This window comes from Pagrus major, chromosome 23 (assembly GCF_040436345.1).
Source record: "Pagrus major chromosome 23, Pma_NU_1.0".
Lineage (NCBI taxonomy): Eukaryota > Metazoa > Chordata > Actinopteri > Spariformes > Sparidae > Pagrus > Pagrus major.
This window is the reverse complement of record NC_133237.1, coordinates 22866459-22889633: the sequence shown is the minus strand read 5'-3', so window position 1 is coordinate 22889633 and position 23175 is coordinate 22866459. Positions and strand designations below refer to the sequence as shown.

At 40.7% G+C, this 23175-nt stretch overlaps 13 protein-coding genes across 13 annotated transcripts; 7 read left to right on the top strand and 6 right to left on the bottom strand.

Moving 5' to 3' along the window:
• The first annotated feature begins 1623 nt into the window (after nt 1-1623).
• Nucleotides 1624-2271, top strand: LOC141019373 (hemoglobin embryonic subunit alpha-like). Its single transcript, XM_073494274.1, has 3 exons — nt 1624-1721; nt 1805-2012; nt 2143-2271. The coding sequence occupies exons 1-3, from the start codon at nt 1624-1626 to the stop codon at nt 2269-2271; spliced, it is 435 nt and encodes a 144-aa protein (XP_073350375.1).
• A 1488-nt stretch (nt 2272-3759) lies between these two features.
• Nucleotides 3760-4442, bottom strand: LOC141020191 (hemoglobin subunit beta-2-like). Its single transcript, XM_073495261.1, has 3 exons — nt 4336-4442; nt 4010-4232; nt 3760-3906 (listed from the first exon to the last, which is right to left on the bottom strand). Exons 1-3 carry the CDS (start codon nt 4425-4427, stop codon nt 3778-3780), a joined length of 444 nt encoding a protein of 147 aa, XP_073351362.1. The 5' UTR covers nt 4428-4442; the 3' UTR covers nt 3760-3777.
• A 1455-nt stretch (nt 4443-5897) lies between these two features.
• On the top strand, nt 5898-6545 carry LOC141019371 (hemoglobin embryonic subunit alpha-like). Its single transcript, XM_073494271.1, has 3 exons — nt 5898-5995; nt 6079-6286; nt 6417-6545. The coding sequence occupies exons 1-3, from the start codon at nt 5898-5900 to the stop codon at nt 6543-6545; spliced, it is 435 nt and encodes a 144-aa protein (XP_073350372.1).
• Nucleotides 6546-7737: 1192 nt separating this feature from the next.
• Nucleotides 7738-8417, bottom strand: LOC141019315 (hemoglobin subunit beta-2-like). Its single transcript, XM_073494196.1, has 3 exons — nt 8314-8417; nt 7988-8210; nt 7738-7884 (listed from the first exon to the last, which is right to left on the bottom strand). The coding sequence occupies exons 1-3, from the start codon at nt 8403-8405 to the stop codon at nt 7756-7758; spliced, it is 444 nt and encodes a 147-aa protein (XP_073350297.1). The 5' UTR covers nt 8406-8417; the 3' UTR covers nt 7738-7755.
• A 547-nt stretch (nt 8418-8964) lies between these two features.
• On the top strand, nt 8965-9612 carry LOC141019377 (hemoglobin embryonic subunit alpha-like). Its single transcript, XM_073494279.1, has 3 exons — nt 8965-9062; nt 9146-9353; nt 9484-9612. The coding sequence occupies exons 1-3, from the start codon at nt 8965-8967 to the stop codon at nt 9610-9612; spliced, it is 435 nt and encodes a 144-aa protein (XP_073350380.1).
• A 1351-nt stretch (nt 9613-10963) lies between these two features.
• Nucleotides 10964-11636, bottom strand: LOC141019316 (hemoglobin subunit beta-2-like). Its single transcript, XM_073494197.1, has 3 exons — nt 11533-11636; nt 11207-11429; nt 10964-11102 (listed from the first exon to the last, which is right to left on the bottom strand). Exons 1-3 carry the CDS (start codon nt 11622-11624, stop codon nt 10974-10976), a joined length of 444 nt encoding a protein of 147 aa, XP_073350298.1. The 5' UTR covers nt 11625-11636; the 3' UTR covers nt 10964-10973.
• A 531-nt stretch (nt 11637-12167) lies between these two features.
• On the top strand, nt 12168-12815 carry LOC141019374 (hemoglobin embryonic subunit alpha-like). Its single transcript, XM_073494275.1, has 3 exons — nt 12168-12265; nt 12349-12556; nt 12687-12815. Exons 1-3 carry the CDS (start codon nt 12168-12170, stop codon nt 12813-12815), a joined length of 435 nt encoding a protein of 144 aa, XP_073350376.1.
• Nucleotides 12816-14116: 1301 nt separating this feature from the next.
• Nucleotides 14117-14778, bottom strand: LOC141019318 (hemoglobin subunit beta-2). The gene is made up of 3 exons (XM_073494200.1): nt 14675-14778; nt 14349-14571; nt 14117-14245 (listed from the first exon to the last, which is right to left on the bottom strand). Exons 1-3 carry the CDS (start codon nt 14764-14766, stop codon nt 14117-14119), a joined length of 444 nt encoding a protein of 147 aa, XP_073350301.1. The 5' UTR covers nt 14767-14778.
• A 531-nt stretch (nt 14779-15309) lies between these two features.
• LOC141019375 (hemoglobin embryonic subunit alpha-like) lies at nt 15310-15957 on the top strand. Its single transcript, XM_073494276.1, has 3 exons — nt 15310-15407; nt 15491-15698; nt 15829-15957. Exons 1-3 carry the CDS (start codon nt 15310-15312, stop codon nt 15955-15957), a joined length of 435 nt encoding a protein of 144 aa, XP_073350377.1.
• Nucleotides 15958-17248: 1291 nt separating this feature from the next.
• Nucleotides 17249-17922, bottom strand: LOC141019313 (hemoglobin subunit beta-2-like). The gene is made up of 3 exons (XM_073494195.1): nt 17817-17922; nt 17491-17713; nt 17249-17387 (listed from the first exon to the last, which is right to left on the bottom strand). Exons 1-3 carry the CDS (start codon nt 17906-17908, stop codon nt 17259-17261), a joined length of 444 nt encoding a protein of 147 aa, XP_073350296.1. The 5' UTR covers nt 17909-17922; the 3' UTR covers nt 17249-17258.
• A 546-nt stretch (nt 17923-18468) lies between these two features.
• LOC141019379 (hemoglobin embryonic subunit alpha-like) lies at nt 18469-19116 on the top strand. Its single transcript, XM_073494280.1, has 3 exons — nt 18469-18566; nt 18650-18857; nt 18988-19116. The coding sequence occupies exons 1-3, from the start codon at nt 18469-18471 to the stop codon at nt 19114-19116; spliced, it is 435 nt and encodes a 144-aa protein (XP_073350381.1).
• Nucleotides 19117-20467: 1351 nt separating this feature from the next.
• Nucleotides 20468-21140, bottom strand: LOC141019317 (hemoglobin subunit beta-2-like). The gene is made up of 3 exons (XM_073494198.1): nt 21037-21140; nt 20711-20933; nt 20468-20606 (listed from the first exon to the last, which is right to left on the bottom strand). The coding sequence occupies exons 1-3, from the start codon at nt 21126-21128 to the stop codon at nt 20478-20480; spliced, it is 444 nt and encodes a 147-aa protein (XP_073350299.1). The 5' UTR covers nt 21129-21140; the 3' UTR covers nt 20468-20477.
• A 531-nt stretch (nt 21141-21671) lies between these two features.
• Nucleotides 21672-22319, top strand: LOC141019370 (hemoglobin embryonic subunit alpha-like). The gene is made up of 3 exons (XM_073494270.1): nt 21672-21769; nt 21853-22060; nt 22191-22319. The coding sequence occupies exons 1-3, from the start codon at nt 21672-21674 to the stop codon at nt 22317-22319; spliced, it is 435 nt and encodes a 144-aa protein (XP_073350371.1).
• The last annotated feature ends 856 nt before the right edge of the window (nt 22320-23175 follow it).

Sequence of the window (23175 nt, the reverse complement as noted above, 5' to 3'; positions counted from 1 at the left end):
ATTACAGATGTTGACAATTTTTTTCACATGTGGATCAAACTTTATATCTCTTAAACCAGGATGACAAAAAAAATGTCTAAAATGTCTTTGCACACCTAGTTTGAGCTTTTAGTTTAGCCTTAGTTAGCAACCTGGGGCTCTACAATCATCTGTTCACAGACTAAAGTGAATGTACTTCTCACTGTACTCATGCAAAACTGACCTATTTTTATTTTTCCAATCAGCAACAACCAGACAACCACGTGTGTTTCTTCAAAACAACACAGTGACGTGCAGCATTTTGAAAGCATTTGTCACAATCTCAAAGAAAAACACTGGTCATGACACCAGCTGTTTTCCTCAGACAGCTGCTTGTCTTTGGGAGGAGTCTGTGAGATAACATGCTCGTGTAAGCAATGCCTTTTTTGTTATGTTTTAGATAATGCAGAATGTGAGAGAAGACCTACCAGCCAATCAGAAATGAGCTGGCTATTTTTATTCTATTAAGGGAAAAAAAAAAGGTCCACTCATTTGAAGAAGGCACACTGTCTGTTCAACCTTGAAAGAATGAAAAATCAAAATATGGCCTTAATAAGCTCTTATCTCTGTTGTCTTTTCATCCAAAAGCCTTTAGCTATAAAATAATTACTCTGTTCTTTTGTTTATAATTGACTGCCAATTCCCAGTTGTGTAAGGCAGCACAGCTGAGCACTTTGTACTTGGTATCAGCTGAGCAACACACTGGATACACAGCTTATCTATGTCTTCTTTTGAGGGGCTCCACCCTCACAGCTGTCAGCTACAAGTGCAGTAAGTCAGATGAGCTGGAAACGCCACCATGAATTGGCAGGAAACACAAAATTACTCCAGTCGTCATGTTGGAGAGTTACCAACTGATAAACAAATCTATTAAAATTGCAGAGCCTAGATTTAAAATCTGCCTGAATATATTGAACAGAGGGAAGACCAGTGATGGAATGTAATCTAGTACTTTTACTCAAGTACTCAGTGTTGTAAAAAGTAGCCAAAGTCATACTTGAGTTAGGTTAAGATATTGTGTTAAAATATTACTTTAGTAAAGGTGAAAGTCACCCATATAAATAGTGCTGGAGTCAGGAGTCTTACAGTATCTTATATGAAATGTACTTTTGGCAAACACTTAATTATCAAAAGTACAAGTAAAAGTAAATTACACATACTGTATGTTTACATGTATGTATGTATATATCAGGTCCAATATTTAGTAGTATTAAGTTGTTTTTTATTTTATCTGATTGACAATAAAAGAAATTAATGAAAAATGAACTTCTTTTCATTTTGAATTGCTCATGAACACACAGGCCCTACATGCTGCCTTGCCAAATCAAATAGCATCTGAAACATAGATTCAGATATATAGAATATAGAAATATACTATATTATACTATATATACTATATGTACTGACATTGATAATTCAAGGTTTGGGTCCAAGGGATGATCTCTTTTGTTATCTCTCCTCCAACCTGCGACAATCACTTGGACCGCCTTCCTCGGCCTATCTTGGAGGAGGTCCCGGGTGTGTCCCTGCTCTGCTTCAAGCATAAAAACCTCTCACGGTTGGGACTCAACACGACATTCGTCGGATAGTCAATCAACAGGCAAGATGACCAGTCTCACTGCTAAGGACAAGGATAGAGTCAGAACCTTCTGGGCTAAAGTGTCTGGGAAGGCGGAGGAGATCGGCAGCGAGGCTCTGGCCAGGTAAATATGAGCAACAGCTGAAGCTGCTCCAACATTAACTGAGTCATTTACAAACGCACTCACTCGTGTTTTGGTTTGCCCAGGATGCTGATCGTGTACCCGCAGACCAAGACTTACTTCGCCCACTGGAAGGACGTGAGCCCCAACTCTCCCAGTGCCAAGAAGCACGGAATAACTGTGATGGGTGGAGTTGCAGATGCTGTGGGCAAACTCGACGACTTGAAAGGAGGTCTTCTGACCCTCAGTGAGCTGCACGCCTTCACCCTGCGTGTGGACCCTGCTAACTTCAAGGTGCACAGAAGCCACAGTGATCAAGAACAAGCTGTAATTTAGAAGAAGTGCTCCTTAAACTTGGGCTCTTGCAACTGCTCTTTCTGTTCTTACCGTGCACTAATGTCACTATCCTGTCTTCTTTCCACAGATCATCTCTCACTGCATCATGGTGGTCATGGCCAACATGTTCCCCGAAGAATTCACCCCTCAGGTCCATGTGTCCTTCGACAAGTTCCTGGCTGCTCTGGCTCTGGCTCTGGCTGAGAAATACCGATAAACAGCAGGAGGAAAGTGCAGCATGAGCTTTCACTGCAGAATGATCAATAAATGCATGAATGCAAACAAAGCAACTGTTGTGTGTGGTTCATTTGTGATGATTTGTTTCATGTTGATCAACGGAACAATAGAATTAAGAATAATAAAGAATAATAAAGCAAACACACTTTAAACTTCACATTAGAGCTGAAACAATTAGAAGATGCACTTAATGTTACAAATCATATACTTAAGTAATACTTAATGCACAATGAGCCGTTTAACACTCAAAATGCATGGATTTATACAGGATGTGTCATGAACTCTCGTTGCTCACCATTAACAGATGATCGAGGTAACAGATCATCAGTTAAGTGATATGAATTCACACTTACTTCATGCATAAATTCATATGCGACCAAGTAAAGTAGATTCCAGTTTATTTTAGATTCGCTCAAGTTCATGTTCTCATAGAAATATCAAGCAAACATTTGCATATTAAACATAAATACATATTAAAGTTACATAAATAAACGTATGCATATCCATTCATGTGTTAAAGTAGCTGTGAGTTAACAGTCCTTTACTGATTGTTTTGTGTGAACTAACAATCCATTACATCATCATGACTCTTGCATCTGACCATTACATAAGTGTATGATGTGTACCCTTAAAAATACGGAGGGTTTTAAGGGCTAACGATGGATATATAAATAAATATACAAAAACATAAATAATTGTATAGGCTTAATTAAATGCCTAAAAAAAGGCAATGCTTAATTGTCAACATAAATAAGTCACAAGTTAAATGACATCAAATATATAAACATAATATTTAATATTTAATTTTGGCCCTTAAAAGCCTCCATACATAAAGTGAAGATTTTGATGGACATTTAAAAAAAACAAACATCTTTTTTCTGACATTTTGCAGACTAAACATTAATCAAGTAGTTATAAACAATAAATATAACTGTTGGTTGCGGCCTTTCTTTGCATCAGGATCAGTTATGACATTGAACATCAGAAGTAATATTTCAAGAAATGACTTTTAGAAAACAAAAGAGTGACTCGTGTAACAACTGTCAGCCATGAAAAACTACTTTATAATTATTATTGTTGTTTTCCCCTCAAATACTGCCGTTCTTTCTATCTATGCAAGTAACAAAACAATCGCCACGCCCCCTTTGTTAACCTGTTTCCTCTGCAACAATATTACGTTTATTTTGTTTATTTATTTCTATCATACGATGGTGATTCATCATCTATACCTCGTGTTTGTTTTCCATCTGGAGTGTCTATTTCAAAGATAATCTATCCACTGTTACCACATTTCATCAGCGATGTCGTCCCTCTGAACATCTGACTGCAAGTCATTCTTTTTCATGTTGACATACAATTACAGACCAAGAACTTGTTGAATTTGCTGATTGTTTTATTTGCTTTTCAGACAAAAACAAAGAGCTTTGATGGAAATGAAGGAATTATTTGATTGAATCATCATGTGATGGTCTTCTCTTGCAGCTCTCTAGTGGTACTGCCTTCCCAGGGAGTTCACCACCACGGCCAGGAACTTCTGGAAAGCTGCCTGAACTTCACCGGTGAACTCTTTGCCCAGTCTTGCAGAAACCACAATGGTGAGGCAGTCAGAAAGCAGCTGCAACACAGAAAGCATCATGACACATTAGCATGAAAGAAGTGCGTTTCTGGAATAATTCTTCACTGCGGATGACAAAGTGACATTAGTTTAACAAGTTTACCCTGAAGTTGTCAGGGTCCACATGCAGCTTCTCGGAGTGCAGCACGCTCAGTTCAGCATATACTTCCTTGATGTTGTCCATGTTCTTCACAGCCCGGTCCATACCGTGGAGGATGGTTGTTCCGTGTTTTGCAACCAGTGGATTTGCGATGATGGCAGAGGCGTTGTAGAGGTTTCCAAAGTTACCGAAATACCTCTGAGTCCAGGGGTAGACGACCAGACACCTGAGGAGACACGCAAAGAGATCAGTCTTGCACGGAAAGACGAAAAGAACAAATGTGTTTGCCAAGCGCACAAAATAAAACACAAGAACCACGGATGTGTCACCTGGACAGAGCTGCAGGTCCAACGACCTCATACTCCATCTTGGAGAAGATGTCCTGGATGGTGGCGCGCTCGAAGTCTGTCCATTCAACCATCTTGTCGGCTCTAGATTTTCCTGTGCGGGTCAGAAGATCCTGTGCTCAGCGGCTCCAGATGCAGCTTTTAAAGCAACTCTGCTCCCCTCCCAGATGCATCTGATTGGATGGGAGGTGGGCTGGCTGTGTTCTGGATTATCACAACAGTGATAAGAGAAGGGCGGATCTGCATCGCTTATCTCGTGGAGACAGAGGAAATAGTTCTAGTCTGGCAGTAAAACCATACAACAAGGCACTGTAATACAAAACGCCTCACAAAACCAATGATTTAGGTTAAAGTGATAGGTGTGTTTTCAGAGGATGACTCCTGCCCGCACACTCCCGCGTCCTTGGAGGTCCCATGATCAGCACCTTGGACAGCGACCTTTAAATTTCAGGGGAGGCAAGAAGTGCAAACTGCAGGTTGTTTTATGTTATCTCACCTGAACATGGAGTCGTAGCTCTGCTTAGTTCTCAGGACACCGACAACGTGTTACAGAAGCTCACATATACAGATGAAGTCACTTTTACCTGATCATGCAGGAAAAAAAAGAATAATTTTTAAAAAATGCAGCTTCAAATCTTCATTAACGTATCTGTGTGCATATTAAACAACCTGCATGGCTGACAGAGGTAAGCTGTGTGCTCACTGTGGGCAGGATGAAATAATTAACTTAAAAAGTCCTGTCTTTTAGTGAATCTACTCTTCAACTTTGAATTATGTTTTTCACTTTTTAAATGAAATTTAGGTCAGACTTTATATTGAGGTCCTTGTAATAAACATTAGTTAATAAGTAATGGAGGATCTAATAAGATTTCTATCTACATTATTATGTGTTAATAGGACTTTATACATGTTTAAAAAAGGCAACATAAACACGCTTAAAGTTTTATTATGAGCACTTATGAGAAACTGTTTTATAGTTTATAAAGGCTTGAGAATGTTAATTAAAGCCTCATCAGTATCTTAAACTCTTTCCTGTCTATCTTCAGTTTTCTATCCAATAAAGGTAAAAGCTAATCTTTCAAAGAGAAACTGTTGTTGTGCTGCTGCAAAGTTAACTGCGACTAAATGTGTTAAATGTTTCCAATGAGTGCTGATAACCTAACAATAAACGTGTTTATGAGGCTATTAACACTTATATAGTCTTATTAACGCAATAATGTTAATACGCTCCTTATGGGGACTTATAAGTAACTAATTTTTTGTTGAAGACCTCCTGCCTAATTTAAGTGTCTTGCCTACAGGGTGCTCTGTCAGAGCTCTCTTCAGTTTTTTTCATTTATATTATAATATTTAATATGTGTATGCTTACAGTGGTGAAATACGAAGAAACCCCAGAGTCACCATGAGAAGATCTTAGCTGCAACGCCTTGTGCATCCTATCTTGGAGGAGGTTCGGGGTGTGTCCCTGCTCGGTTTCAAGCATAAAAAGCCCCTCACAGTTGAAACTGATCGCAGCATTCAGCGACTCACAATCAACAGGCAAGATGACCAGTCTCACTGCTAAGGACAAGGACAGAGTCAGAACCTTCTGGGCTAAAGTGTCTGGGAGGGCGGAGGAGATCGGCAGCGAGGCTCTGGCCAGGTAAATATGAGCAACAGCTGAAGCTGCTCCAACATTAACTGAGTCATTTACAAACGCACTCACTCGTGTTTTGGTTTGCCCAGGATGCTGATCGTGTACCCGCAGACCAAGACTTACTTCGCCCACTGGAAGGACGTGAGCCCCAACTCTCCCAGTGCCAAGAAGCACGGAATAACTGTGATGGGTGGAGTTGCAGATGCTGTGGGCAAACTCGACGACCTGAAAGGAGGTCTTCTGACCCTCAGTGAGCTGCACGCCTTCACCCTGCGTGTGGACCCTGCTAACTTCAAGGTGCACAGCAGCCACAGTGATCAAGAACAAGCTGTAATTTAGAAGAAGTGGTCCTTAAACTTGGGCTCTTGCACCTGCTCCTTCTGTTCTCACCGTGCACTAATGTCACTATCCTGTCTTCTTTTCACAGATCATCTCTCACTGCATCATGGTGGTCATGGCCAACATGTTCCCCGAAGAATTCACCCCTCAGGTCCATGTGTCATTCGACAAGTTCCTGGCTGCTCTGGCTCTGGCTCTGGCTGAGAAATACCGATAAACAGCAGGAGGAAAGTGCAGCATTAGCTTTCACTGCAGAATGATCAATAAATGCATGAATGCAAACAAAGCAACTGTTGTGTGTGGTTCATTTGTGATGATTTGTTTCATGTTCGAGTCGATCAAAAGTCGCAGCTACAGAACAAAGAAGAATTAAGAATGATGAAGTCAAACTTTACACTTACAGCTGCAAGAAGTAGCCAGTAACTGATTATTCAATGATTACAAAAGGAATCTGCATTATCAATGAAATATCTCAAAACTGTTGTCCTAAAAAAAAAATCAAGACAAGACATCTGAATGTTGCCTCTGGCTCTCCTGGACGTTTTGTACTTTTTGCACCAGCCTGCAGAAAGTTGTGATGAATTTATTGGAAAGGGCAGTTTTGCTGCGTCCCTCATTTAATAATGTTAAAATAATTGGGAAACAACATCTGTGGATTTAGTTCCCACTTGTTTTTTTGTTTGTTTTGTTGTTGTTGTTGTTTTATTTGTTTGTTTGTTTTAGAAAACAGGACAGTGGAAAATATATAAGATAGTCACTGCACATTAGTAATTATTAGTTAGTATTAGTTATTTGTCTCTGCACAAATCTTACATTTTCAAAAACCTACAATGTTTCATTGAAATCAATGTTAATTATTTCTCTATGTGGCCTTAGTTGTTTGTTACATAAAAATATCTCAGGAAATCTCAGGAACTCAACCATGTGTGACTGTCAGCCATGAAAAAACGTTATTGTTAATATTATCATTATTATTATTGTTATTATTATTATTATTATTATTATTATTATTAATTTCATTATTATTATTATTGCTGGTGTTATTGTTGTCGATGATGTTTAATTGAGTGTATAATATATTTAACTTCACACTGAATCAGTAATGTTCGCCATGAAGCAGAAGACCAGAAGGAATTAACAACCTGAAAGAGAGAATTGTGACTTTAGCACTAATAATCTGACATTGGAGTTTCTTTTTTAGAGATAATTTTTCCACTATTACATCATTTCTCTACGTCTGAAGTTCAGTTTTAATCTTTAAATCTCAAACACATTATTTTTCATGTTGACATGTACAATTACAGACCAACAACTTGTTGAATTTGCTGATTGTTTTATTTGCTTTTCAGACAAAAACAAAGAGCTTTGATGGAAATGAAGGAATTATTTGATTGAATCATCATGTGATGGTCTTCTCTTGCAGCTCTCTAGTGGTACTGCCTTCCCAGGGAGTTCACCACCACGGCCAGGAACTTCTGGAAAGCTGCCTGAACTTCACCGGTGAACTCTTTGCCCAGTCTTGCAGAAACCACAATGGTGAGGCAGTCAGAAAGCAGCTGCAACACAACAAGCATCATTTAACGTTAGCATGAAAGAAGTGCGTTTCTGGAATAATTCTTCACTGCGGATGACAAAGTGACATTAGTTTAACAAGTTTACCCTGAAGTTGTCAGGGTCCACATGCAGCTTCTCGGAGTGCAGCACGCTCAGTTCAGCATATACTTCCTTGATGTTGTCCATGTTCTTCACAGCCCGGTCCATACCGTGGAGGATGGTTGTTCCGTGTTTAGCAACCAGTGGATTTGCGATGATGGCAGAGGCGTTGTAGAGGTTTCCAAAGTTACCGAAATACCTCTGAGTCCAGGGGTAGACGACCAGACACCTGAGGAGACACGCAAAGAGATCAGTCTTACAGGAAAAGATGAAAAGAGCAAATGTGTTTGCCAAGTGCACAAAATAAAACACAAGAACCACGGATGTGTCACCTGGACAGAGCTGCAGGTCCAACGACCTCATACTCCATCTTGGAGAAGATGTCCTGGATGGTGGCGCGCTCGAAGTCTGTCCATTCAACCATCTTGTCGGCTCTAGATTTTCCTGTGCGGTCAGAAGATCCTGTGCTCAGCGGCTCCAGATGCAGCTTTTAAAGCAACTCTGCTCCCCTCCCAGATGCACGATGCAGCGGGGTGGGCCGGACAAGTGCTGTTGTGGATTTTCAGTAGTGATAAGGGTGCCTGCGTCGCTTAGATTGTCTCTTTACACAACCAATTCAAGACTGTAGACAAGAACAGACTGCGAACTGTAGACTGATATCGACATGACTGTAGTGGCCTTACTTTCAAATAGGACCAGGTGTCAATAAATAAATAAATACATGAATAAATAATGTTTCTTTCAGAGTCGACTAAAAAGAAATGGACACATGATTGTTTTATTGTTGCATTGTTTTTTTTAACAAACAAGTTTTCCAATGTCAAGAAACCCCTGAGTCACCATGAGAAGATCTTATCTGCAACGCCTTGTGCATCCTATCTTGGAGGAGGTCCTGGGTGTGTCCCTGCTCTGCTTCAAGCATAAAAAGCCCCTCACAGTTGAAACTGATCACAGCATTCAGCGACTCACAATCAACAGGCAAGATGACCAGTCTCACTGCTAAGGACAAGGACAGAGTCAGAACCTTCTGGGCTAAAGTATCTGGGAAGGCGGAGGCGATCGGCTGCGAGGCTCTGGCCAGGTAAATATCAGCAACAGCTGAAGCTGCTCCAACATTAACTGAGTCATTTACAAACGCACTCACTCGTGTTTTGGTTTGCCCAGGATGCTGATCGTGTACCCGCAGACCAAGACTTACTTCGCCCACTGGAAGGACGTGAGCCCCAACTCTCCCAGTGCCAAGAAGCACGGAATAACTGTGATGGGTGGAGTTGCAGATGCTGTGGGCAAACTCGACGACCTGAAAGGAGGTCTTCTGACCCTCAGTGAGCTGCACGCCTTCACCCTGCGTGTGGACCCTGCTAACTTCAAGGTGCACAGAAGCCACAGTGATCAAGAACAAGCTGTAATTTAGAAGAAGTGGTCCTTAAACTTGGGCTCTTGCACCTGCTCCTTCTGTTCTCACCGTGCACTAATGTCACTATCCTGTCTTCTTTTCACAGATCATCTCTCACTGCATCATGGTGGTCATGGCCAACATGTTCCCCGAAGAATTCACCCCTCAGGTCCATGTGTCATTCGACAAGTTCCTGGCTGCTCTGGCTCTGGCTCTGGCTGAGAAATACCGATAAACAGCAGGAGGAAAGTGCAGCATGAGCTTTCACTGCAGAATGATCAATAAATGCATGAATGCAAACAAAGCAACTGTTGTGTGTGGTTCATTTGTGATCATTTGTTTCATGTTCGAGTCGATCAAAAGTCGCAGCTACAGAACAAAGAAGAATTAAGAAAGATGAAGTCAAACTTTACACTTACAGCTGCAAGAAGTAGCCAGTAACTGATTATTCAATGATTACAAAAGGAATCGGAAATTATCATGGATTATTGTTATTTTAAACTGAAAACTCCAAATATTCTCCGGCTCCAGTTTCTCCTATGTTCTCTGCATTATGAATGAAATATCTGAAGACTGTTGTCCTAAAAAAAAAATCAAGACAAGACATCTGAATGTTGCCTCTGGCTCTCCTGGACGTTTTGTACTTTTTGCACCAGCCTGCAGAAAGTTGTGATACATTAATTGGGAAGGGCACTGTTGCTGCGTCCCTCATTTAATAATGTTAAAATAATTGGGAAACAACATCTGTGGATTTAGTTCCCACTTGTTTTTTTGTTGTTGTTTTATTTGGGTTTTTTTTAGAAAACAGGACAGTGGAAAATATATAAGATAGTCACTGCACATTAGTAAATATTAGTTAGTATTAGTTATTTGTCTCTGCACAAATCTTATATTTTTAAAATGTTTCAGTGAAATCAATGTTAATTATTTCCCTATGTGGCCTTAGTTGTTTGTTACATAAAAATATCTCAACCATGTGTGACTGTCAGCCATGAAAAAACGTTATTGTTATTGTTGTTGTTGTTGTTATTATTATTATTATTATTATTATTATTAATTGCATTATTATTATTATTGTTATTATTAGTATTATTGCTGGTGTTGTTGTTTTCGATGATGTTTAATTGAGTGTATAATATATTTAACTTCACACTGAATCAGTAATGTTCGCCATGAAGCAGAAGACCAGAAGGAATTAACAACCTGAAAGAGAGAATTGTGACTTTAGCTCTAATAAATCTGACTTTTTTGTTCAACTTTTGCCCTTTAATTTCTATTTTTCCCCCATTCATTAATTATCTTTCAGCCAAAAGCCACATCATGAATACTAAATGGAAACAATATCCTTGAACTATTCATAATAGAGATCATTTATCCACTATTACAACATTTCTATACGTTTGAAATTCAGTCTTTAATATGCTCTTTAAATCTCAAACACATTCTTTTTCATGTTGACATGTACAATTACAGACCAACAACTTGTTGAATTTGCTGATTGTTTTATTTGCTTTTCAGACAAAAACAAAGAGCTTTGATGGAAATGAAGGAATTATTTGCTTGAATCATCATGTGATGATCTTCTCTTGCAGCTCTCTAGTGGTACTGCCTTCCCAGGGAGTTCACCACCACGGCCAGGAACTTCTGGAAAGCTGCCTGAACTTCACCGGTGAACTCTTTGCCCAGTCTTGCAGAAACCACAATGGTGAGGCAGTCAGAAAGCAGCTGCAACACAACAAGCATCATGAAACATTAGCATGAAAGAAGTGCGTTTTTTGGAATAATTCTTCACTGTGGATGACAAAGTGACATTAGTTTAACAAGTTTACCCTGAAGTTGTCAGGGTCCACATGCAGCTTCTCGGAGTGCAGCACGCTCAGTTCAGCATATACTTCCTTGATGTTGTCCATGTTCTTCACAGCCCGGTCCATACCGTGGAGGATGGTTGTTCCGTGTTTAGCAACCAGTGGATTTGCGATGATGGCAGAGGCGTTGTAGAGGTTTCCAAAGTTACCGAAATACCTCTGAGTCCAGGGGTAGACGACCAGACACCTGAGGAGACACGCAAAGAGATCAGTCTTACAGGGAAAGACGAAAAGAACAAATGTGTTTGCCAAGTGCACAAAATAAAACACAAGATCCACGGATGTGTCACCTGGACAGAGCTGCAGGTCCAACGACCTCATACTCCATCTTGGAGAAGATGTCCTGGATGGTGGCGCGCTCGAAGTCTGTCCATTCAACCATCTTGTCGGCTCTAGATTTTCCTGTGCGGTCAGAAGATCCTGTGCTCAGCGGCTCCAGATGCAGCTTTTAAAGCAACTCTGCTCCCCTCCCAGATGCACGATGCAGCGGGGTGGGCCGGACAAGTGCTGTTGTGGATTTTCAGTAGTGATAAGGGTGCCTGCGTCGCTTAGATTGTCTCTTTACACAACCAATTCAAGACTGTAGACAAGAACAGACTGCGAACTGTTGACTGATATCGACATGACTGTAGTGGCCTTACTTTCAAATAGGACCAGGTGTCAATAAATAAATAATGTTTCTTTCAGAGTCGACTAAAAAGAAATGGACACATTATTTTTTACTGTTGTGTTTGTTTTTTTTAACAAACACCTTTGCGAATGTCAAGAAACCCCTGAGTCACCATGAGAAGATCTTATCTGCAACGCCTTGTGCATCCTATCTTGGAGGAGGTCCTGGGTGTGTCCCTGCTCTGCTTCAAGCATAAAAACCTCTCACGGTTGGGACTCAACACGACATTCGTCGAATAGTCAATCAACAGGCAAGATGACCAGTCTCACTGCTAAGGACAAGGACAGAGTCAGAACCTTCTGGGCTAAAGTGTCTGGGAAGGCGGAGGAGATCGGCAGCGAGGCTCTGGCCAGGTAAATATGAGCAACAGCTGAAGCTGCTCCAACATTAACTGAGTCATTTACAAACGCACTCACTCGTGTTTTGGTTTGCCCAGGATGCTGATCGTGTACCCGCAGACCAAGACTTACTTCGCCCACTGGAAGGACGTGAGCCCCAACTCTCCCAGTGCCAAGAAGCACGGAATAACTGTGATGGGTGGAGTTGCAGATGCTGTGGGCAAACTCGACGACCTGAAAGGAGGTCTTCTGACCCTCAGTGAGCTGCACGCCTTCACCCTGCGTGTGGACCCTGCTAATTTCAAGGTGCACAGAAGCCACAGTGATCAAGAACAAGCTGTAATTTAGAAGAAGTGGTCCTTAAACTTGGGCTCTTGCACCTGCTCCTTCTGTTCTCACCGTGCACTAATGTCACTATCCTGTCTTCTTTTCACAGATCATCTCTCACTGCATCATGGTGGTCATGGCCAACATGTTCCCCGAAGAATTCACCCCTCAGGTCCATGTGTCATTCGACAAGTTCCTGGCTGCTCTGGCTCTGGCTCTGGCTGAGAAATACCGATAAACAGCAGGAGGAAAGTGCAGCATGAGCTTTCACTGCAGAATGATCAATAAATGCATGAATGCAAACAAAGCAACTGTTGTGTGTGGTTCATTTGTGATCATTTGTTTCATGTTCGAGTCGATCAAAAGTCGCAGCTACAGAACAAAGAAGAATTAAGAAAGATGAAGTCAAACTTTACACTTACAGCTGCAAGAAGTAGCCAGTAACTGATTATTCAATGATTACAAAAGGAATCGGAAATTATCATGGATTATTGTTATTGTAAACTGAAAACTCCAAATATTCTCCGGCTCCAGTTTCTCCTATGTTCTCTGCATTATGAATGAAATATCTTAAAACTGTTGTCCAAAATAAATAAATAAATAAATAAATCAAGACAAGACATCTGGATGTTACCTCTGGCTCTCCTGGACGTTTTGTACTTTTTGCACCAGCCTGCAGAAAGTTATGATACATTTATTGGGAAGGACACTTTTGCTGCGTCCCTCATTTAATACTGTTAAAATAATTGGGAAACAACATCTGTGGATTTAGTTCCCACTTGTTTTTTTGTTTGTTTTGTTGTTGTTGTTGTTTTATTTGTTTTTTTTTTAGAAAACAGGACAGTGGAAAATATATAAGATAGTCACTGCACATTAGTAATTATTAGTTAGTATTAGTTATTTGTCTCTGCACAAATCTTACATTTTCAAAAACCTACAATGTTTCATTGAAATCAATGTTAATTATTTCTCTATGTGGCCTTAGTTGTTTGTTACATAAAAATATCTCAGGAAATCTCAGGAACTCAACCATGTGTGACTGTCAGCCATGAAAAAACGTTATTGTTAATATTATCATTATTATTATTGTTATTATTATTATTATTATTATTATTATTATTATTAATTTCATTATTATTATTATTGCTGGTGTTATTGTTGTCGATGATGTTTAATTGAGAGTATAATATATTTAACTTCACACTGAATCAGTAATGTTCGCCATGAAGCAGAAGACCAGAAGGAATTAACAACCTGAAAGAGAGAATTGTGACTTTAGCACTAATAATCTGACATTGGAGTTTCTTTTTTAGAGATAATTTTTCCACTATTACATCATTTCTCTACGTCTGAAGTTCAGTTTTAATCTTTAAATCTCAAACACATTATTTTTCATGTTGACATGTACAATTACAGACCAACAACTTGTTGAATTTGCTGATTGTTTTATTTGCTTTTCAGACAAAAACAAAGAGCTTTGATGGAAATGAAGGAATTATTTGATTGAATCATCATGTGATGATCTTCTCTTGCAGCTCTCTAGTGGTACTGCCTTCCCAGGGAGGTCACCACCACGGCCAGGAACTTCTGGAAAGCTGCCTGAACTTCACCGGTGAACTCTTTGCCCAGTCTTGCAGAAACCACAATGGTGAGGCAGTCAGAAAGCAGCTGCAACACAACAAGCATCATGAAACATTAGCATGAAAGAAGTGCGTTTCTGGAATAATTCTTCACTGTGGATGACAAAGTGACATTAGTTTAACAAGTTTACCCTGAAGTTGTCAGGGTCCACATGCAGCTTCTCGGAGTGCAGCACGCTCAGTTCAGCATATACTTCCTTGATGTTGTCCATGTTCTTCACAGCCCGGTCCATACCGTGGAGGATGGTTGTTCCGTGTTTAGCAACCAGTGGATTTGCGATGATGGCAGAGGCGTTGTAGAGGTTTCCAAAGTTACCGAAATACCTCTGAGTCCAGGGGTAGACGACCAGACACCTGAGGAGACACGCAAAGAGATCAGTCTTACAGGGAAAGACGAAAAGAACAAATGTGTTTGCCAAGTGCACAAAATAAAACACAAGATCCACGGATGTGTCACCTGGACAGAGCTGCAGGTCCAACGACCTCATACTCCATCTTGGAGAAGATGTCCTGGATGGTGGCGCGCTCGAAGTCTGTCCATTCAACCATCTTGTCGGCTCTAGATTTTCCTGTGCGGTCAGAAGATCCTGTGCTCAGCGGCTCCAGATGCAGCTTTTAAAGCAACTCTGCTCCCCTCCCAGATGCACGATGCAGCGGGGTGGGCCGGACAAGTGCTGTTGTGGATTTTCAGTAGTGATAAGGGTGCCTGCGTCGCTTAGATTGTCTCTTTACACAACCAATTCAAGACTGTAGACAAGAACAGACTGCGAACTGTTGACTGATATCGACATGACTGTAGTGGCCTTACTTTCAAATAGGACCAGGTGTCAATAAATAAATAATGTTTCTTTCAGAGTCGACTAAAAAGAAATGGACACATTATTTTTTACTGTTGTGTTTGTTTTTTTTAACAAACACCTTTGCGAATGTCAAGAAACCCCTGAGTCACCATGAGAAGATCTTATCTGCAACGCCTTGTGCATCCTATCTTGGAGGAGGTCCTGGGTGTGTCCCTGCTCTGCTTCAAGCATAAAAACCTCTCACGGTTGGGACTCAACACGACATTCGTCGAATAGTCAATCAACAGGCAAGATGACCAGTCTCACTGCTAAGGACAAGGACAGAGTCAGAACCTTCTGGGCTAAAGTGTCTGGGAAGGCGGAGGAGATCGGCAGCGAGGCTCTGGCCAGGTAAATATGAGCAACAGCTGAAGCTGCTCCAACATTAACTGAGTCATTTACAAACGCACTCACTCGTGTTTTGGTTTGCCCAGGATGCTGATCGTGTACCCGCAGACCAAGACTTACTTCGCCCACTGGAAGGACGTGAGCCCCAACTCTCCCAGTGCCAAGAAGCACGGAATAACTGTGATGGGTGGAGTTGCAGATGCTGTGGGCAAACTCGACGACCTGAAAGGAGGTCTTCTGACCCTCAGTGAGCTGCACGCCTTCACCCTGCGTGTGGACCCTGCTAATTTCAAGGTGCACAGAAGCCACAGTGATCAAGAACAAGCTGTAATTTAGAAGAAGTGGTCCTTAAACTTGGGCTCTTGCACCTGCTCCTTCTGTTCTCACCGTGCACTAATGTCACTATCCTGTCTTCTTTTCACAGATCATCTCTCACTGCATCATGGTGGTCATGGCCAACATGTTCCCCGAAGAATTCACCCCTCAGGTCCATGTGTCATTCGACAAGTTCCTGGCTGCTCTGGCTCTGGCTCTGGCTGAGAAATACCGATAAACAGCAGGAGGAAAGTGCAGCATGAGCTTTCACTGCAGAATGATCAATAAATGCATGAATGCAAACAAAGCAACTGTTGTGTGTGGTTCATTTGTGATCATTTGTTTCATGTTCGAGTCGATCAAAAGTCGCAGCTACAGAACAAAGAAGAATTAAGAAAGATGAAGTCAAACTTTACACTTACAGCTGCAAGAAGTAGCCAGTAACTGATTATTCAATGATTACAAAAGGAATCGGAAATTATCATGGATTATTGTTATTGTAAACTGAAAACTCCAAATATTCTCCGGCTCCAGTTTCTCCTATGTTCTCTGCATTATGAATGAAATATCTTAAAACTGTTGTCCAAAATAAATAAATAAATAAATAAATCAAGACAAGACATCTGGATGTTACCTCTGGCTCTCCTGGACGTTTTGTACTTTTTGCACCAGCCTGCAGAAAGTTATGATACATTTATTGGGAAGGACACTTTTGCTGCGTCCCTCATTTAATACTGTTAAAATAATTGGGAAACAACATCTGTGGATTTAGTTCCCACTTGTTTTTTTGTTTGTTTTGTTGTTGTTGTTGTTTTATTTGTTTTTTTTTTAGAAAACAGGACAGTGGAAAATATATAAGATAGTCACTGCACATTAGTAATTATTAGTTAGTATTAGTTATTTGTCTCTGCACAAATCTTACATTTTCAAAAACCTACAATGTTTCATTGAAATCAATGTTAATTATTTCTCTATGTGGCCTTAGTTGTTTGTTACATAAAAATATCTCAGGAAATCTCAGGAACTCAACCATGTGTGACTGTCAGCCATGAAAAAACGTTATTGTTAATATTATCATTATTATTATTGTTATTATTATTATTATTATTATTATTATTATTATTAATTTCATTATTATTATTATTGCTGGTGTTATTGTTGTCGATGATGTTTAATTGAGAGTATAATATATTTAACTTCACACTGAATCAGTAATGTTCGCCATGAAGCAGAAGACCAGAAGGAATTAACAACCTGAAAGAGAGAATTGTGACTTTAGCACTAATAATCTGACATTGGAGTTTCTTTTTTAGAGATAATTTTTCCACTATTACATCATTTCTCTACGTCTGAAGTTCAGTTTTAATCTTTAAATCTCAAACACATTATTTTTCATGTTGACATGTACAATTACAGACCAACAACTTGTTGAATTTGCTGATTGTTTTATTTGCTTTTCAGACAAAAACAAAGAGCTTTGATGGAAATGAAGGAATTATTTGATTGAATCATCATGTGATGATCTTCTCTTGCAGCTCTCTAGTGGTACTGCCTTCCCAGGGAGTTCACCACCACGGCCAGGAACTTCTGGAAAGCTGCCTGAACTTCACCGGTGAACTCTTTGCCCAGTCTTGCAGAAACCACAATGGTGAGGCAGTCAGAAAGCAGCTGCAACACAACAAGCATCATGAAACATTAGCATGAAAGAAGTGCGTTTCTGGAATAATTCTTCACTGTGGATGACAAAGTGACATTAGTTTAACAAGTTTACCCTGAAGTTGTCAGGGTCCACATGCAGCTTCTCGGAGTGCAGCACGCTCAGTTCAGCATATACTTCCTTGATGTTGTCCATGTTCTTCACAGCCCGGTCCATACCGTGGAGGATGGTTGTTCCGTGTTTAGCAACCAGTGGATTTGCGATGATGGCAGAGGCGTTGTAGAGGTTTCCAAAGTTACCGAAATACCTCTGAGTCCAGGGGTAGACGACCAGACACCTGAGGAGACACGCAAAGAGATCAGTCTTACAGGGAAAGACGAAAAGAACAAATGTGTTTGCCAAGTGCACAAAATAAAACACAAGATCCACGGATGTGTCACCTGGACAGAGCTGCAGGTCCAACGACCTCATACTCCATCTTGGAGAAGATGTCCTGGATGGTGGCGCGCTCGAAGTCTGTCCATTCAACCATCTTGTCGGCTCTAGATTTTCCTGTGCGGGTCAGAAGATCCTGTGCTCAGCGGCTCCAGATGCAGCTTTTAAAGCAACTCTGCTCCCCTCCCAGATGCACGATGCAGCGGGGTGGGCCGGACAAGTGCTGTTGTGGATTTTCAGTAGTGATAAGGGTGCCTGCGTCGCTTAGATTGTCTCTTTACACAACCAATTCAAGACTGTAGACAAGAACAGACTGCGAACTGTAGACTGATATCGACATGACTGTAGTGGCCTTACTTTCAAATAGGACCAGGTGTCAATAAATAAATAAATACATGAATAAATAATGTTTCTTTCAGAGTCGACTAAAAAGAAATGGACACATGATTGTTTTATTGTTGCATTGTTTTTTTTAACAAACAAGTTTTCCAATGTCAAGAAACCCCTGAGTCACCATGAGAAGATCTTATCTGCAACGCCTTGTGCATCCTATCTTGGAGGAGGTCCTGGGTGTGTCCCTGCTCTGCTTCAAGCATAAAAAGCCCCTCACAGTTGAAACTGATCACAGCATTCAGCGACTCACAATCAACAGGCAAGATGACCAGTCTCACTGCTAAGGACAAGGACAGAGTCAGAACCTTCTGGGCTAAAGTGTCTGGGAAGGCGGAGGCGATCGGCTGCGAGGCTCTGGCCAGGTAAATATCAGCAACAGCTGAAGCTGCTCCAACATTAACTGAGTCATTTACAAACGCACTCACTCGTGTTTTGGTTTGCCCAGGATGCTGATCGTGTACCCGCAGACCAAGACTTACTTCGCCCACTGGAAGGACATGAGCCCCAACTCTCCCAGTGCCAAGAAGCACGGAATAACTGTGATGGGTGGAGTTGCAGATGCTGTGGGCAAACTCGACGACCTGAAAGGAGGTCTTCTGACCCTCAGTGAGCTGCACGCCTTCACCCTGCGTGTGGACCCTGCTAACTTCAAGGTGCACAGAAGCCACAGTGATCAAGAACAAGCTGTAATTTAGAAGAAGTGGTCCTTAAACTTGGGCTCTTGCACCTGCTCCTTCTGTTCTCACCGTGCACTAATGTCACTATCCTGTCTTCTTTTCACAGATCATCTCTCACTGCATCATGGTGGTCATGGCCAACATGTTCCCCGAAGAATTCACCCCTCAGGTCCATGTGTCATTCGACAAGTTCCTGGCTGCTCTGGCTCTGGCTCTGGCTGAGAAATACCGATAAACAGCAGGAGGAAAGTGCAGCATGAGCTTTCACTGCAGAATGATCAATAAATGCATGAATGCAAACAAAGCAACTGTTGTGTGTGGTTCATTTGTGATCATTTGTTTCATGTTCGAGTCGATCAAAAGTCGCAGCTACAGAACAAAGAAGAATTAAGAAAGATGAAGTCAAACTTTACACTTACAGCTGCAAGAAGTAGCCAGTAACTGATTATTCAATGATTACAAAAGGAATCGGAAATTATCATGGATTATTGTTATTTTAAACTGAAAACTCCAAATATTCTCCGGCTCCAGTTTCTCCTATGTTCTCTGCATTATGAATGAAATATCTGAAGACTGTTGTCCTAAAAAAAAAATCAAGACAAGACATCTGAATGTTGCCTCTGGCTCTCCTGGACGTTTTGTACTTTTTGCACCAGCCTGCAGAAAGTTGTGATACATTAATTGGGAAGGGCACTGTTGCTGCGTCCCTCATTTAATAATGTTAAAATAATTGGGAAACAACATCTGTGGATTTAGTTCCCACTTGTTTTTTTGTTGTTGTTTTATTTGGGTTTTTTTTTAGAAAACAGGACAGTGGAAAATATATAAGATAGTCACTGCACATTAGTAAATATTAGTTAGTATTAGTTATTTGTCTCTGCACAAATCTTATATTTTTAAAATGTTTCAGTGAAATCAATGTTAATTATTTCCCTATGTGGCCTTAGTTGTTTGTTACATAAAAATATCTCAACCATGACTGTCAGCCATGAAAAAACGTTATTGTTATTGTTGTTGTTGTTATTATTATTATTATTATTATTATTATTATTATTAATTGCATTATTATTATTATTGTTATTATTAGTATTATTGCTGGTGTTGTTGTTTTCGATGATGTTTAATTGAGTGTATAATATATTTAACTTCACACTGAATCAGTAATGTTCGCCATGAAGCAGAAGACCAGAAGGAATTAACAACCTGAAAGAGAGAATTGTGACTTTAGCTCTAATAAATCTGACTTTTTTGTTCAACTTTTGCCCTTTAATTTCTATTTTTCCCCCATTCATTAATTATCTTTCAGCCAAAAGCCACATCATGAATACTAAATGGAAACAATATCCTTGAACTATTCATAATAGAGATCATTTATCCACTATTACAACATTTCTATACGTTTGAAATTCAGTCTTTAATATGCTCTTTAAATCTCAAACACATTCTTTTTCATGTTGACATGTACAATTACAGACCAACAACTTGTTGAATTTGCTGATTGTTTTATTTGCTTTTCAGACAAAAACAAAGAGCTTTGATGGAAATGAAGGAATTATTTGCTTGAATCATCATGTGATGATCTTCTCTTGCAGCTCTCTAGTGGTACTGCCTTCCCAGGGAGTTCACCACCACGGCCAGGAACTTCTGGAAAGCTGCCTGAACTTCACCGGTGAACTCTTTGCCCAGTCTTGCAGAAACCACAATGGTGAGGCAGTCAGAAAGCAGCTGCAACACAACAAGCATCATGAAACATTAGCATGAAAGAAGTGCGTTTTTTGGAATAATTCTTCACTGTGGATGACAAAGTGACATTAGTTTAACAAGTTTACCCTGAAGTTGTCAGGGTCCACATGCAGCTTCTCGGAGTGCAGCACGCTCAGTTCAGCATATACTTCCTTGATGTTGTCCATGTTCTTCACAGCCCGGTCCATACCGTGGAGGATGGTTGTTCCGTGTTTAGCAACCAGTGGATTTGCGATGATGGCAGAGGCGTTGTAGAGGTTTCCAAAGTTACCGAAATACCTCTGAGTCCAGGGGTAGACGACCAGACACCTGAGGAGACACGCAAAGAGATCAGTCTTACAGGGAAAGACGAAAAGAACAAATGTGTTTGCCAAGTGCACAAAATAAAACACAAGATCCACGGATGTGTCACCTGGACAGAGCTGCAGGTCCAACGACCTCATACTCCATCTTGGAGAAGATGTCCTGGATGGTGGCGCGCTCGAAGTCTGTCCATTCAACCATCTTGTCGGCTCTAGATTTTCCTGTGCGGTCAGAAGATCCTGTGCTCAGCGGCTCCAGATGCAGCTTTTAAAGCAACTCTGCTCCCCTCCCAGATGCACGATGCAGCGGGGTGGGCCGGACAAGTGCTGTTGTGGATTTTCAGTAGTGATAAGGGTGCCTGCGTCGCTTAGATTGTCTCTTTACACAACCAATTCAAGACTGTAGACAAGAACAGACTGCGAACTGTTGACTGATATCGACATGACTGTAGTGGCCTTACTTTCAAATAGGACCAGGTGTCAATAAATAAATAATGTTTCTTTCAGAGTCGACTAAAAAGAAATGGACACATTATTTTTTACTGTTGTGTTTGTTTTTTTTAACAAACACCTTTGCGAATGTCAAGAAACCCCTGAGTCACCATGAGAAGATCTTATCTGCAACGCCTTGTGCATCCTATCTTGGAGGAGGTCCTGGGTGTGTCCCTGCTCTGCTTCAAGCATAAAAACCTCTCACGGTTGGGACTCAACACGACATTCGTCGAATAGTCAATCAACAGGCAAGATGACCAGTCTCACTGCTAAGGACAAGGACAGAGTCAGAACCTTCTGGGCTAAAGTGTCTGGGAAGGCGGAGGAGATCGGCAGCGAGGCTCTGGCCAGGTAAATATGAGCAACAGCTGAAGCTGCTCCAACATTAACTGAGTCATTTACAAACGCACTCACTCGTGTTTTGGTTTGCCCAGGATGCTGATCGTGTACCCGCAGACCAAGACTTACTTCGCCCACTGGAAGGACGTGAGCCCCAACTCTCCCAGTGCCAAGAAGCACGGAATAACTGTGATGGGTGGAGTTGCAGATGCTGTGGGCAAACTCGACGACCTGAAAGGAGGTCTTCTGACCCTCAGTGAGCTGCACGCCTTCACCCTGCGTGTGGACCCTGCTAATTTCAAGGTGCACAGAAGCCACAGTGATCAAGAACAAGCTGTAATTTAGAAGAAGTGGTCCTTAAACTTGGGCTCTTGCACCTGCTCCTTCTGTTCTCACCGTGCACTAATGTCACTATCCTGTCTTCTTTTCACAGATCATCTCTCACTGCATCATGGTGGTCATGGCCAACATGTTCCCCGAAGAATTCACCCCTCAGGTCCATGTGTCATTCGACAAGTTCCTGGCTGCTCTGGCTCTGGCTCTGGCTGAGAAATACCGATAAACAGCAGGAGGAAAGTGCAGCATGAGCTTTCACTGCAGAATGATCAATAAATGCATGAATGCAAACAAAGCAACTGTTGTGTGTGGTTCATTTGTGATCATTTGTTTCATGTTCGAGTCGATCAAAAGTCGCAGCTACAGAACAAAGAAGAATTAAGAAAGATGAAGTCAAACTTTACACTTACAGCTGCAAGAAGTAGCCAGTAACTGATTATTCAATGATTACAAAAGGAATCGGAAATTATCATGGATTATTGTTATTGTAAACTGAAAACTCCAAATATTCTCCGGCTCCAGTTTCTCCTATGTTCTCTGCATTATGAATGAAATATCTTAAAACTGTTGTCCAAAATAAATAAATAAATAAATAAATCAAGACAAGACATCTGGATGTTACCTCTGGCTCTCCTGGACGTTTTGTACTTTTTGCACCAGCCTGCAGAAAGTTATGATACATTTATTGGGAAGGACACTTTTGCTGCGTCCCTCATTTAATACTGTTAAAATAATTGGGAAACAACATCTGTGGATTTAGTTCCCACTTGTTTTTTTGTTTGTTTTGTTGTTGTTGTTGTTTTATTTGTTTTTTTTTTAGAAAACAGGACAGTGGAAAATATATAAGATAGTCACTGCACATTAGTAATTATTAGTTAGTATTAGTTATTTGTCTCTGCACAAATCTTACATTTTCAAAAACCTACAATGTTTCATTGAAATCAATGTTAATTATTTCTCTATGTGGCCTTAGTTGTTTGTTACATAAAAATATCTCAGGAAATCTCAGGAACTCAACCATGTGTGACTGTCAGCCATGAAAAAACGTTATTGTTAATATTATCATTATTATTATTGTTATT